The 13,870-nt window shown below is 25.3% G+C and overlaps 1 protein-coding gene across 4 annotated transcripts; it reads right to left on the minus strand.

Moving 5' to 3' along the window:
* Positions 1-6: 6 nt before the first annotated feature.
* On the minus strand, positions 7-13,075 carry LOC113557460 (cleavage and polyadenylation specificity factor subunit 7-like). 4 transcript variants are annotated; one of them, XM_026962997.1, is made up of 7 exons: positions 12,917-13,075; positions 9,154-9,257; positions 1,518-1,683; positions 861-1,007; positions 508-735; positions 191-422; positions 7-100 (listed from the first exon to the last, which is right to left on the minus strand). In XM_026962997.1, the coding sequence occupies exons 3-7, from the start codon at positions 1,599-1,601 to the stop codon at positions 57-59; spliced, it is 735 nt and encodes a 244-aa protein (XP_026818798.1). In that variant the 5' UTR covers positions 1,602-1,683; positions 9,154-9,257; positions 12,917-13,075; the 3' UTR covers positions 7-56. The 4 variants fall into 4 exon arrangements, with proteins under 4 accessions (XP_026818798.1, XP_026818794.1, XP_026818796.1 ...); XM_026962993.1 differs by having other exon boundaries at positions 8-100; positions 180-422; XM_026962995.1 differs by lacking the exon at positions 12,917-13,075 and adding an exon at positions 9,943-10,004 and having other exon boundaries at positions 8-100; positions 180-422.
* Between the last annotated feature and the right edge of the window lie 795 nt (positions 13,076-13,870).

The following is a 13,870-nucleotide window of genomic DNA, read 5'->3' on the forward strand; positions in this document are numbered from 1 at the left end:
TTTTAATCGCTAGGTTTAAGGAAGAGTTTAAAAAATACAACAGACAGTTTCACTCACTAAGTGGACCCCCAACTCCTATTAGACATTTTTCTGGTGTGACCTATAAAAATATTATCATAAAGAATTTTTAATCAAAAACACTTACGAACATCAAAATAGATTATTAAATTAAAACTTACAAATGATTTACCCATATTCTGTTGATATGATCTATTCCATTGATTTTTATAATCTGTGATTTGTGGATACTGTTGGTGGGTTTTTATACAAACAGACATTGGTGGCATTCTAGTATGATAAGGCTTACCTACTGATGAACTTTTTAATGACTTTTTGCTAGGAATTCTAGACATATCTTTCATAGAAGATATATTTTGATATATTGATGAAAGAGAAAACCTAGTTCCTGATTTTGATTCAAACTAAAAAAATAAAAATTTCAATAAGTATATTAGTATATTAATATGTTAATAGTATAATAATTTGTAAATTTAGATAAATTATTACCATAAAATATGCACTCGATGATGGATATGTAACATCAGGTTTTCGTCCATGAATAAGTTTATTTGGTAATTTCTTCAAAATCCGATTTAAACTTTGCTCTGATTCTAATGTAACAATACAAAAACCTTTTGATTGGCCATTATCTCGATTTTCAAAAAATTGAATATCAATGATATTATGAACTCCAACGTCATTTATAGAGTCCATTATATCTTGATCTGTTGTCCACTATAAAAATTATATAGGTATGCTATTGTACATTTTTAGGTAAATTGGTATGATAATTTATATAACTTAAAATTTTAAGTATCAAGACATTAAACTATAAAAACATATATATTTATTTAATTTACCCAAGTCAAATTACCAATAAACAATTGGTGGAAATTGGAATAATTGATTTTATTTGTCATGTCACAATCATCTATCAGTGAATCGTCATTGGAACCAAATTTGGAGTCATCAATAATATTTTTACTAAGAGTTGTCACTAAATCATCCTAAAAAAAAAAATAAACAGTGTGTTAGTTTGAGAAAATAAACATATAACGCGTGAGTATTAAATAATGTGAATGCATATGAGTAAATAAGCCCATTAAGAAATGGGATTGGGATTCAGTTAGGGTAATAAGTAGCCTACAAGGCTACAAAAACATCATCGTGTTACTTAGATTACCTTAATGGCTTAATAGGACTATGTTCAGTTGAACTTTAACTAACATTGAATTTGTATAGCTAATAATTGCAGTAATTGCACATTTTATCTATATGGACAATGATAATGTAATATACCTATTACATAATATAACCAATAATTATTTATTACATAGAGAAAAAATAGTCAAATCTCAAATACTCATAAATAAATAGACCTTTAGGTACTTACAACACAGGTTACCGTAAATCCCCTAGTAAAATGTAGGAAAACTAATATGTCTACTATGAGCAGAAACTATTTAGTATGTTTAACGTGATATTTACTTTGTATATATCTTTAATTAAGAAGGTACCTTTTTATTACGGGGTTCCAATTGATCCTGGTTTCCGGTGTACTGGTCTTGGTCCATGTCAATTTTAGTTTCCAACATTTCCATTGATGTATTATCAAACAGCGTTCGTGAATCCAGTTTCAGGTGCGGAATGGACACGCGAGATCCTGAATTGATCCTCGATCGCCTTCACGAGGCAACAAACAAACCCGTCGAAGATTATTGATGGCAATTTACCTTTATCATGATTGATTAGGTATGATACAGAAAAATGCGTTATATTACCATAAATGGCTGTCAACGGTAGTTGATGGCACAGGTAGTGTTATCTACCAGTAGTGCAGTGATCTTAAGGCGTTTTATATTTTTTTTTTCTTAACAAAAATCACTTCGTATTCATAAAATCGAATCAGATTTCAAGATAATATTATTACTACAGATAATACATTTAAAAAATTGTTTTGTGTTTATAAAATAACGATAACATGACTACACTATTTATATAGTAGGTATTTGTTTTTATTAACCAGCAACATATTATATTTAATAATACTGTGTACTATACTGTATAAGTTATATTATACTTAATTTTATAGTTCAGCTTTTAGCGTTTACACATTAATATGTAATGGAGGTATAAAGGTATCTTCAAATGTACATTGTACATAGTTAGACATTATTCAAGATATAAAGTTAACTAATTTATTAGTTATTCTGGACAGGGGTATGCAAACGGATTTTTAAGGTCATACCTTCTAATGGGTTCAGTGGACTCACCCAATAAGTAATAACAACAAAAACTAAACCGTTTTAGGTATATAAATACAATATAAGAGTAAAAACTAATTATCTAAGTTTCTAATCGACTAGATAATATTTTGTATACAAATAAATAATATATATCTAATATATTATAGTATACTAATAAACAACAGACTTTTGAAATATTTCAATTGAAACATTTCAAATTTAGAACCCTATTTCTGACCCTCCTAAGTTCTAAGTATATTTTACTAGAAACCAGTAGCAAAGTTAACTTATTTTTTACTGCTCGATAGGTGACGAGTGTTAAGACAATCGAAAAACATACATCTATTTATCTTTTAGTAAATAATAATTTAGATTATAAGTGAATTTTTAAGTGATTTAATTTTTAAAATATATCATTTAATAAATAATAAAACCCAATTTGTGTTAAAAATATATTAATTATATAAACGAGTAGGCTTTAATTTTTTTCAAATGTTTTTATATAAATAATTTGTAGGAGTGCCGTCAAAAAAAAAATAAACGTATAATTATTATATTCAATATATAATATTATATGAGTATATTATGGTCATATTACAGTCGTGCTGAGCATATACCACACGTCCACATATATTGTATATTTGTGATATTTACTTTATTTATTAAAATTATAGAGCGATGAGCGAATAACATACTGCGTATCTATTACGTTAAAATACAATAATAATTCCGTATAGAGATATCCCCACAATTTTCCTAATTTTATTTTAATAATCAAATAATTAATAAACAGCGATATTTAGGTATAAATGTATAATAATTATAAAGAATGTTATACAAATAACTAAAAATGATCATGATTTACTGGACGAACTGAGGAAGACGTATTTTTACCATAATCGATACTTATATCAAACCTTTCATCGGTAAATGAAATACTAATATAATTTTATATTTTGTGTTGTGTACCTATATTATTATTTTTATGATGGGCATGAACTAATAAATAGTATATATTAATGCGTACCTTCTGTTGTGTTAAAAAAATATATGTAGGTATACATATATTTTATTAAAATTATAAAATAGTAGGTGTTAATGAAATACGAACAATGAAATAAAGATTCGACAGAGTTGTTAGGTGCCTAATATTTAAATATTATTACAAATTTAACCAGGTATTTTGTCTGATATTATTTTCTAAAAACATCCTTTGCGCAAAACTATTATTTCATATTATTGTATTAAAGCATGATAACGAATAATAATTATATACGATAAGATCTGGATACGGAATAAACTTCAGCGGTTTGCGACTATGGGTATACTATTATATAATTGATCTTTTCCCGAAATACGTACACGATATTACAGAAATAGTTTATTCTAATAACGGAAGAGATAAAATAATAACGTTCGACCACTGACTATTTTAAATTTAAATTCAATTTATTATTTGAAGTTCTAAATTTTGGTTATACTGCAGTTGTTTGTGTTAGGTCATGACGTCTATTATAGTAATTGGTAGGTAGTCAGTATCAGTAGTGTGGCGTAGGCCAGCGTTCTCGCTATTCGCGTCTAATGCTCGTGGGCAATAACGTTTTTTTTTTCGTTTCACCACGTCGTTGTGACTTGCGACGTTCTGTCTTCTGTGTGAAGAAGGGTCAACTGTTAAAAGACAACAGCTAATTATTTATATCTACCCACTTTTGGTGGATTTATCATCATCGAAAATACGGTAAGTTACCGTTACTAAATACTAAGTCAATAAGTATTATTTAGTTAAATAATATTATAATGTATATTGTATATTAAGTACCTATCCTTACCTATATAAACCTACTCATTTGTATTTTGTTTTTTGGCAAAAACTAATTCATAATACATTAATGCTTATCTATAGGTTAAGATAGTTTGAATAGTTTGATGTAACTAATACCTATGCATTTTCAATTGTATTATACACTTTAAATTATAATATTTAAAAACGTATTAATTCATAATATATACAAATATATATATATATATATATATATATCATAGTTAATAATGTTTATAATTAGTATTACTAATAGAGCAAGGACTTTCATGCATTCGTATATTTTTTCTGATTAACTTTACCGTATGCAAAGTAAGTACACAATACATTTCACAATGTTTGTGACCAAAAGCTCAAAGTTTTTAGTGCATAATTTTGCATATTTTGAAGGTTTTTTAAATATCATGTACTTTGGTGAATATTTTTCAGGACAAAAATTATTATATTTTACTGTTTAAGGTAAATATTTGAGAATAATTCAACAATCATTTTTAAATACTTTTTTCGTTTTATTAGGTACAAAGAATAGGTAATAATTAATAAAGAAGAATGAGATCCAAAATTCAAAAAAGATTCCAAATCAATTCAGTATAATAAAATAAGTAAAATAAATCTAGTTAATACTTATAGAGAGATAATATGAAATCATTAAAATTAAATATTTAAAGAAAAAATAATATTTTTTTTAACTATACATTTTAGTTACTTAATTTTTTGGAAGCATATTTAACTGCATAATATGTTTAATTTTTTGATGCTGAAGTGCATAATTTTAAATGTATATTTGATGTTTTTTTAGTGCATGAAAGTCTTGTTATAATTGTTAATAATTTTAGCAATAATCTATATTAACTTTATTTTAAATTATTGAAGTTTCAGACAATTTGGATATGGTCTATCTAGTATCTACAAGGTGATTCTTTTATGATTAAACACTCATTATTTCAAAAAGTGTCCACTTTTTCAATTTTTTTTTTAACATTTTTAGTTTTAAGCTTTTTTAAAACTATATAATATTTTAATTTTTTTCACCCTTATATTTAATAGTGAAATCACAATTAACTTTTGATTTTCAAAAGGCAACCTATACTTAAAATGTCATAAAATAATAGTGCTATTTTTTTTTTTATAAATTTTAACGTTAAAATTATTATTTTTCATTTTAACTTTTAGTGAGTTATAGCTGCTTTAAGTTAACTAAGTTGAGGATTTTAGGTGTTTGTCCTACAGGTACAAAGTTCATCACTGCATCAATAATCAATAACAAGTATATTGCATATGAAGCAAGAAGTATTATACCAACCAAAAACCACCCAACTTTGAAAAGCTATATCTCACTAAAAAATTTACAAAAAATAATAATTTGAACTTTAAAATTCATAAAAAAAATAGCCCTATTAATTTAACAAATTCTAACTAGAGGTGGCCATTGGAAAAAAAATGAAAAGTTGATAGTGGTTTCACTATATAAGGTTGAAAAATATAAAAGTCAATACTTGACAAGATATAGAGTGTTTAATGATAAAAGAAACACCCTATATATAAATTAATTGTTTAATTCATAAATAGTATAGAAAATATTATAATTTTTTAGTAATTCAATTTATTACAAAATGTTTTGGGTATCTGGTATGTTTGTATTTTACTAAATATAATTAGTTGTTAGGTATTGGACTCTGTACTCTATGTTCCTTTATTCATTATTACTTTATAGTTTTATTTGAAATTAATTGTGTTATTACATCTAATTATATTCTTTAAAAAGCACATTTTATACTTATTATGTCATACTCAACCATTAACAAATTTACTAAGCACAGAAGATATTTTGAGAAACTAGAATTTATAGAACAGTATGACGAGTGTCCATAGTGAACCAGAAAGTAAAAAAATGAACGTAAAATTATTATATTCACTATATAATATTATATGAGTATATGACTATATTACAGTCGTGCTGAGCATATACCATACGTCCACATATATTGTATATTTGTGATATTTACTTTATTTATTAAAATTATAGAGCGATGAGCGAATAACATACTGCGTTATTACATATCCCGCATTATGACATGACCATACAGGTAAAAGGTATGTTCATGCATAATTTCATAATAATAATATGATGGACTAAAACAGTGTGTATTATAAATAAATACAAACGGATTATAGATATTTATCAGATTCTTAAACTTGTAGAACCATGGACTCGCGATAAAAAACTTTTAATAATCTTGTACTGTGCCTTGATTTAACAGTTATCACTTGAGAATATAATAATGTACCAAGACTATGTCTACATGAGTACATAGTACAATTACAAAATTGTAACAATAACTGCAGTTATTAAAAGTGTAAACTGTAATTAAATAATCTGACGATACAGCCTAATTCTGTTAACAAATTAAAAAATAAACTTACCATTGATAATATTCGGATTAATTGTTTTCGATAATTATTGACTGGTCCAATTTCCAGTGCACATAACAAATTATAAGTTATTGATAATGACTAATGAAAAATACGAATCATGGTTAGGTTAGGTTAGGTTCACTAAATTTAGTGGTAAGAACTTTAACCTTGTTTGTGTATAGATTTTTGTCTACAACAATTCGATTTTTTATCGAGTTCTTATCACTATGTTCTACGATAGGTCGATTTACTCGATAATTAAGTCCCTTTAAATCAATATAGTAGTATTTTGTAATATTTTTTTTCAATTAAAAATATTTATTACTTAAGTTGATTTGCTATGATATTATACACGTGTACGATGGAGCAACAATAATGCTGGTGTTAACAGTCGTAGTTAGCCGTAATTGATAAAAATTGGAGTAAAGCGATTGGCGGTTTACAGTACCTATCACAACATTTACATCGTCCATTTGTCATCATTCACTGTTAGTTTATCGAGACATGATTCGTATTTTTCATTAGTCATTATCAATTACTTGTAATTAGTTATGTGCACTGGAATTTGGACCAGTCAATAATTATCGAAAACAATTAATCGGAATATTATCAATGGTAAGTTTATTTTTAAATTTGTTAACAGCATTAGGCTGTATCGTTAGATACCAACAACAGTGCGAGCCACGAGGTACTCATGCTATATAGATGTAATACTAAAACCTTAGTTACTAAAAAACAGACTATATTATACAATTTATGGACTATGGTGTGACGATAAGAAGTCTGTAATGTTTAACGTAAAATGTGAAATTAAATATTCTAGGTGGGTTTAATTCTCTAAATCGCTGTAAATGGCGTCCAATTCCATAGTTATTAACATAAAACTTCACAATTTATTTAATTACACTTTTAATAACTGCAGTTATTGTTAAAATTTTGTTCTTATACTATAGCAATATTTTTCAATATAAATTATATTTTCACTGTTTGGTACTTCCTATAGGACCATTTCATACCTCAATCAATGAAAGTAGAAGAGGTCAAAACAGAAAATAATTATAATATGCCTAATATTCAATTGCACCATATCATACCTCAATCAGTGAAAATGGAAAAAATCAAAACAGAAGATAATAATGATATGTCTAATATTCAATTGAACCATTTCATACCTCAATCAGTGAAAGTGGAAGAAATCAAAACAGAAGATAATAATGATATGTCTAATATTCAATTGAATCATTTCATACCTCAATCAGTGCAAGTGGAAGAGGTCAAAACAGAAAATAATAATGATATATCTAATATTCAATTGAACCATTTCATACCTCAATCAGTGAAAGTGGAAGAAATCAAAACAGAAGATAATAATGATATGTCTAATATTCAATTGAATCATTTCATACCTCAATCAGTGAAAGTGGAAGAAATCAAAACAGATGATAATCATGATATGCCTAATATTCAATTGGACGCACCAATAACGCACAATAACCAAATACATGTTTTACCAACAAGTCAGACAATACCAAACGTCCCTGAGCAACGATTGTTTATTCATTCTAATTCTCAAGATTTAAACCAATTATTCCAATATGATTCACAGAACAATCAACAATTGCAGCTACTGCGATTACCCATAGTAAGTACTTTCCGTTTATTTGTTTTTGTTTTTAATATTTTAAACATTATTCATAGTTATATTATTAATATAGTTAAAACAAGCACAACCAAAGTTGATTCAATTATCTAATGGGAAATCATTCATTTATCAACCAACAAAATGTGTTGGTACAACTCAAGTTATTGCTCAGCCACAACAACTACAACCAAAGTGTATGTTTCATTATGCAGACAATTAAGTATAAAATAAACTTTAATTTTAATAAAACAAATGTTGGTTGGTACTTATGTATTAACAATAATTCTATTGCATATTAGATCTTATCAAATAATAAAACGAGTGCAGACATATTTATATCATGAATAAATTTAAAACTTACGATTTCATAGTTATTGTTTAATTATTTAAAAAATAACAAATACTAAAACAAATAAATAATTTAAAATGTTAATTTTTAAAAATATGACACATTCTTTATAGTTTCATGTAAAGCTATTTTTTTTTACTTTTAAATTGTTCAATAATTAAGTGACTGATTAAATCTTTTTATAGAATTATAATGCAATTGAAATAATAATTTAAATCATTATCTAAGTTAAAAGATATTTATATACTAGTGTTAATTGTTGAGATATGCATCATTATACAGCTTATACTTCAGTTAGAAAAACTAATTGCACATATTATATAACTTTTCCAATTTCTTAACAGGTAAATCCACCACAAATGAAAAGTTCCAGTTTCTAATTCTTGAACTTATATATATATATAAATTAAATTAATAAATTGCTTGTCTAAAAAAAAATTTACAGTTAAATTCAATTTTGCTTATTTTTTTTTATTAAAAAAATATTTCCTTAATTGTTATTGAAAATACTTAATATCCAGCTATATTATAAACACATGTATGGACATAGAAGAACATTTTTTTTATCGCAGTCAAATTAAAAAATAAAATGAAAATAAGATATTATTAAACAAAAGTTAAATTAGTACTCACATTGCTATTAGATTTTTTTTAATTATTTTGAAATTATGCTTGAACATACCTTTTATCTGTATGGTTATGTCATAATGCGGGAAATGTGTTGAGTGCTTATTGTTCAGTTGGATCGGTTAAAAATGTATACTGCCCAAGACATAAAACCTCGTGCTGCACATATCATAAACATTTGTTATGTTCAATTGAACCAGAAAAAAATAATTGAACGAATTATAATTTTTTAAATAACTTAGTTATATTAAAGAATAACTATTTAAGTTTAGTTTATATTATGTAAAAAAATAACACTGAAATAGTTAGATAGAACTTCTTAAAAGTAATTAAACAAGAAATGCTTAAATCTCTAGCTTGTTTTAGCCTGCCTTGATTATACTTAATATTTTTATGTAAATCACCATACATATTTATGCTCATTAAAATTTTAGTAATTAATATAAATGGACATATAATGCAGTTGGATAGTACAGTATGTAGTGATTTTCCAACAGTAGTTGCTCAACCAGTAATTTCTAATACTGTAGGACAAGCAGTACCTCAACAAAATAGTTTAAAGGTATGACATTATATTTGTGCATGTTAAATTTAAATAATAAATAACTAATTTTAAAACTGCACTAAATAATAAAACTGATTCTATACAATTTATATAGATACATTTAAGATCAGAACCACTTGAAGAAACCTCAAATTTAAATGCAAAACAGTATCATAGAATAATGAAAAGAAAGCAAGCTAGAACCAAACTAGAAGCTGAAGAAATAATACCAAAAAAATGACAAGTATATATTTTATATAACATATTATATTGTAATATATCTACATATAATGTTATTACTTTTAAAAATATTTGTATAAATCTCTTCATAGACATGCTGTGACTCTATTGCGAGAACAAAATGGTAATTTTGTTTAGAATTCATCTTAGAAGAAAAAAACGTCAACCACTGAAATTCAACAAGAACACCAATAGTATAATAGTACAATTATCGAGGTTTGTTACTCTCTAACTGTTGATGAAACATTTGATAACATAATATAATATGGACAATTATACAAAAATTTTGATTTTTTTTTATTAGCATAAAATTGTACATATTATAATTATCTTGTAAATCAAATTGTAATAATGTGTTTGACAACTATTTACTTAAAATAATTGCCAAGTATATTATAGGAGTAAAATTGTATACAATTAATTTATAATCAAAAAATAAGTATTAAAAACTTCCTTAATTTAGGTATTGTACGTAATTTCAATTTTTATTATAATTTTACTTATTGCTATATTGATTTAATGCTCAATGTTTAATATAACATTTAGATGAACACAACATATTGAATTATGGGTAGAAAATCTTAATTGATAAAATATTTTTACTTACTAATATATTTAATATTTGCATATGTCTATTTTTAAGTTTTTAATTTATTAAAATACATTTGCCAGGTTTTATGAACATTCATTAAATATTTAATTAATCAATAGTAGGTTATTGAATTAATAAAAACTTATTCATCAAATATTCATTAAATGGTTAATAATACTTATTGACCCATTCAATTATTGGTTACTAGTTAATTAAACTAATAGTCTGATTTTGGTCGTTCAATTTTAGTCAGTCATTAAACTTATTATCATATTGTCATTCTGTGTTTTTACCTATTCAAATTAATTCAGCTCAAGAGTTTTAATCACTTTTTTGTGACAAGTTTCAGACTTCAACATAAGATTTGGTATCATTTTTAAAACCAATGTATTTTTATCCTGTTTGAGCAATCAAAATAAAAAAATTGTGTTCAATAAAAAAATGTAAAGATTGTAAAAAAAGTATTTATTCAAGGAACGGTTTTATTCAACCCGGCTAATGTATATTTTTTTATTATTTTAATTTTAATTTTATGAAGTATCCAAGTTGTTGTCAAACATGTTAATATATATATATATATATATATTTACATTTTTTTACAACTGTATAAAATATTATAGCTAAGTTAATGAAAAATTTAATTGAAGTATACTATACACCTACTAACAAAACATTCAAGTATTTTTAAAATATGTATTGAAACAATTTTTTCTTTTGTATATAATAAATGTTTTCACTTAGTATTATTATAATTTTTTTTTTTTTTTTTGTAATTCCTAAACAAACTAGATGCATATTATCAATGCTAATACTATTTACTATATTAATAACTGGCTACAATAGAAACTTCATCAATCATATGGAATTCTTCATTAATTCTATTTAAAAAATCTATGTGAGTTCTCTTTAGTAATAAAATCTGTATCGATTAAGGTGAAGCTCTTTGCTGGTAAATCACAACATATAGCATTTACAATTACTTGTTTAATACCAAATGCTGTAAGAAACCATATTTGATATAATTCTTTTGTTTTGTTTACCAACTCTAACAAAAAAGGATTTGCATTTGAGAGGCTTATCCTTACCCCAGTACAACCTATTTAAAAAAAAAACAGCTAGATAAACTTTTGATCAATGGTAGACAATCAATCCCTAAAACTATTTTGACGTTGTCATTGACGAACAATATTCATAGTTAATTAAAAATATTCTTCAGAATATTATATATTAAGAAATAATTATAACTACCAGGTGTCTGTATTTGTAAAGGTTGGACAGATGACTTAGTTTTTAATAGAGTTCTGGCATCTACAAGGAAATAATCATGACACTTAAGCATTTTTAAAACCTTCAATAATGCATTCAAAGCAACTTGAGAAATATTTAAAATACAGCCATAATAATATAATATTTTGCCAAATTATTTAAAATTGATGAATCTGTTTCATTGTCTATGTAGTGATGTTAATTTGAATATTCATTATTACTCAATTTATCCTCATCCTGAATACCAGAATTGGACGATAAACTGATTGCAACATATTCATTATTACTTATTACACATATTTATTGTATCATCAAAGTAGGGTAAATTATGAAATAGATTTGGTGCCGGCAAAGAGTTTAATTCGGAATTTAGATCTAAACTGGTACTATAACTAGATACATTTGGTTGGACTATATTTTCTGGTTCACTATGGACACTCGTCATACTGTTCTATCATTTCTAGTTTCAGTCAAATTAAAAAATAAAATAAAAATAAGATATTATTAAACAAATGTTAAATTAGTACTCACATTGCTATAAGATATTATAAACCAGATGTGCACAGGGTTGCAGCAATTGTTAATATTATTGTATCTGATAATTTATTTTAGATTTATCATCTAATTGGTCCAGTGAATGTTTAATTAAAAGACTTACCAAGTATGAACAATTTTTGAAAAAATCGAATTGAAAATAAAATTAAAAACGATTGTTTAATGTTAATCAAATGAAAAATAACAAAATTATTGATGTTATATAACATCGTGAAATGTATTGTGTACGTACTTTGCATACGGTAAAGTTAACCAGAAAAAATATACGAATGCATGAAAGTCCTTGCTCTATTAGTAATACTAATTATAAACATTATTAACTATGATATATATATATATATATATATTTGTATATATTATGAATTAATACGTTTTTAAATATTATAATTTAAAGTGTATAATACAATTGAAAATGCATAGGTATTAGTTACATCAAACTATTCAAACTATCTTAACCTATAGATAAGCATTAATGTATTATGAATTAGTTTTTGCCAAAAAACAAAATACAAATGAGTAGGTTTATATAGGTAAGGATAGGTACTTAATATACAATATACATTATAATATTATTTAACTAAATAATACTTATTGACTTAGTATTTAGTAACGGTAACTTACCGTATTTTCGATGATGATAAATCCACCAAAAGTGGGTAGATATAAATAATTAGCTGTTGTCTTTTAACAGTTGACCCTTCTTCACACAGAAGACAGAACGTCGCAAGTCACAACGACGTGGTGAAACGAAAAAAAAAACGTTATTGCCCGCGAGCATTAGACGCGAATAGCGAGAACGCTGGCCTTACGCCACACTACTGATACTGACTACCTACCAATTACTATAATAGACGTCATGACCTAACACAAACAACTGCAGTATAACCAACATTTAGAACTTCAAATAATAAATTGAATTTAAATTTAAAATAATCAGTGGTCGAACGTTATTATTTTATCTCTTCCGTTATTAGAATAAACTATTTCTGTAATATCGTGTACGTATTTCGGGAAAAGATCAATTATATAATAGTATACCCATAGTCGCAAACCGCTGAAGTTTATTCCGTATCCAGATCTTATCGTATATAATTATTATTCGTTATCATGCTTTAATACAATAATATGAAATAATAGTTTTGCGCAAAGGATGTTTTTAGAAAATAATATCAGACAAAATACCTGGTTAAATTTGTAATAATATTTAAATATTAGGCACCTAACAACTCTGTCGAATCTTTATTTCATTGTTCGTATTTCATTAACACCTACTATTTTATAATTTTAATAAAATATATGTATACCTACATATATTTTTTTAACACAACAGAAGGTACGCATTAATATATACTATTTATTAGTTCATGCCCATCATAAAAATAATAATATAGGTACACAACACAAAATATAAAATTATATTAGTATTTCATTTACCGATGAAAGGTTTGATATAAGTATCGATTATGGTAAAAATACGTCTTCCTCAGTTCGTCCAGTAAATCATGATCATTTTTAGTTATTTGTATAACATTCTTTATAATTATTATACATTTATACCTAAATATCGCTGTTTAT

This window comes from Rhopalosiphum maidis, chromosome 3, assembly GCF_003676215.2.
Source record: "Rhopalosiphum maidis isolate BTI-1 chromosome 3, ASM367621v3, whole genome shotgun sequence".
In the NCBI taxonomy this organism is placed as follows: Eukaryota; Metazoa; Arthropoda; class Insecta; order Hemiptera; family Aphididae; genus Rhopalosiphum; species Rhopalosiphum maidis.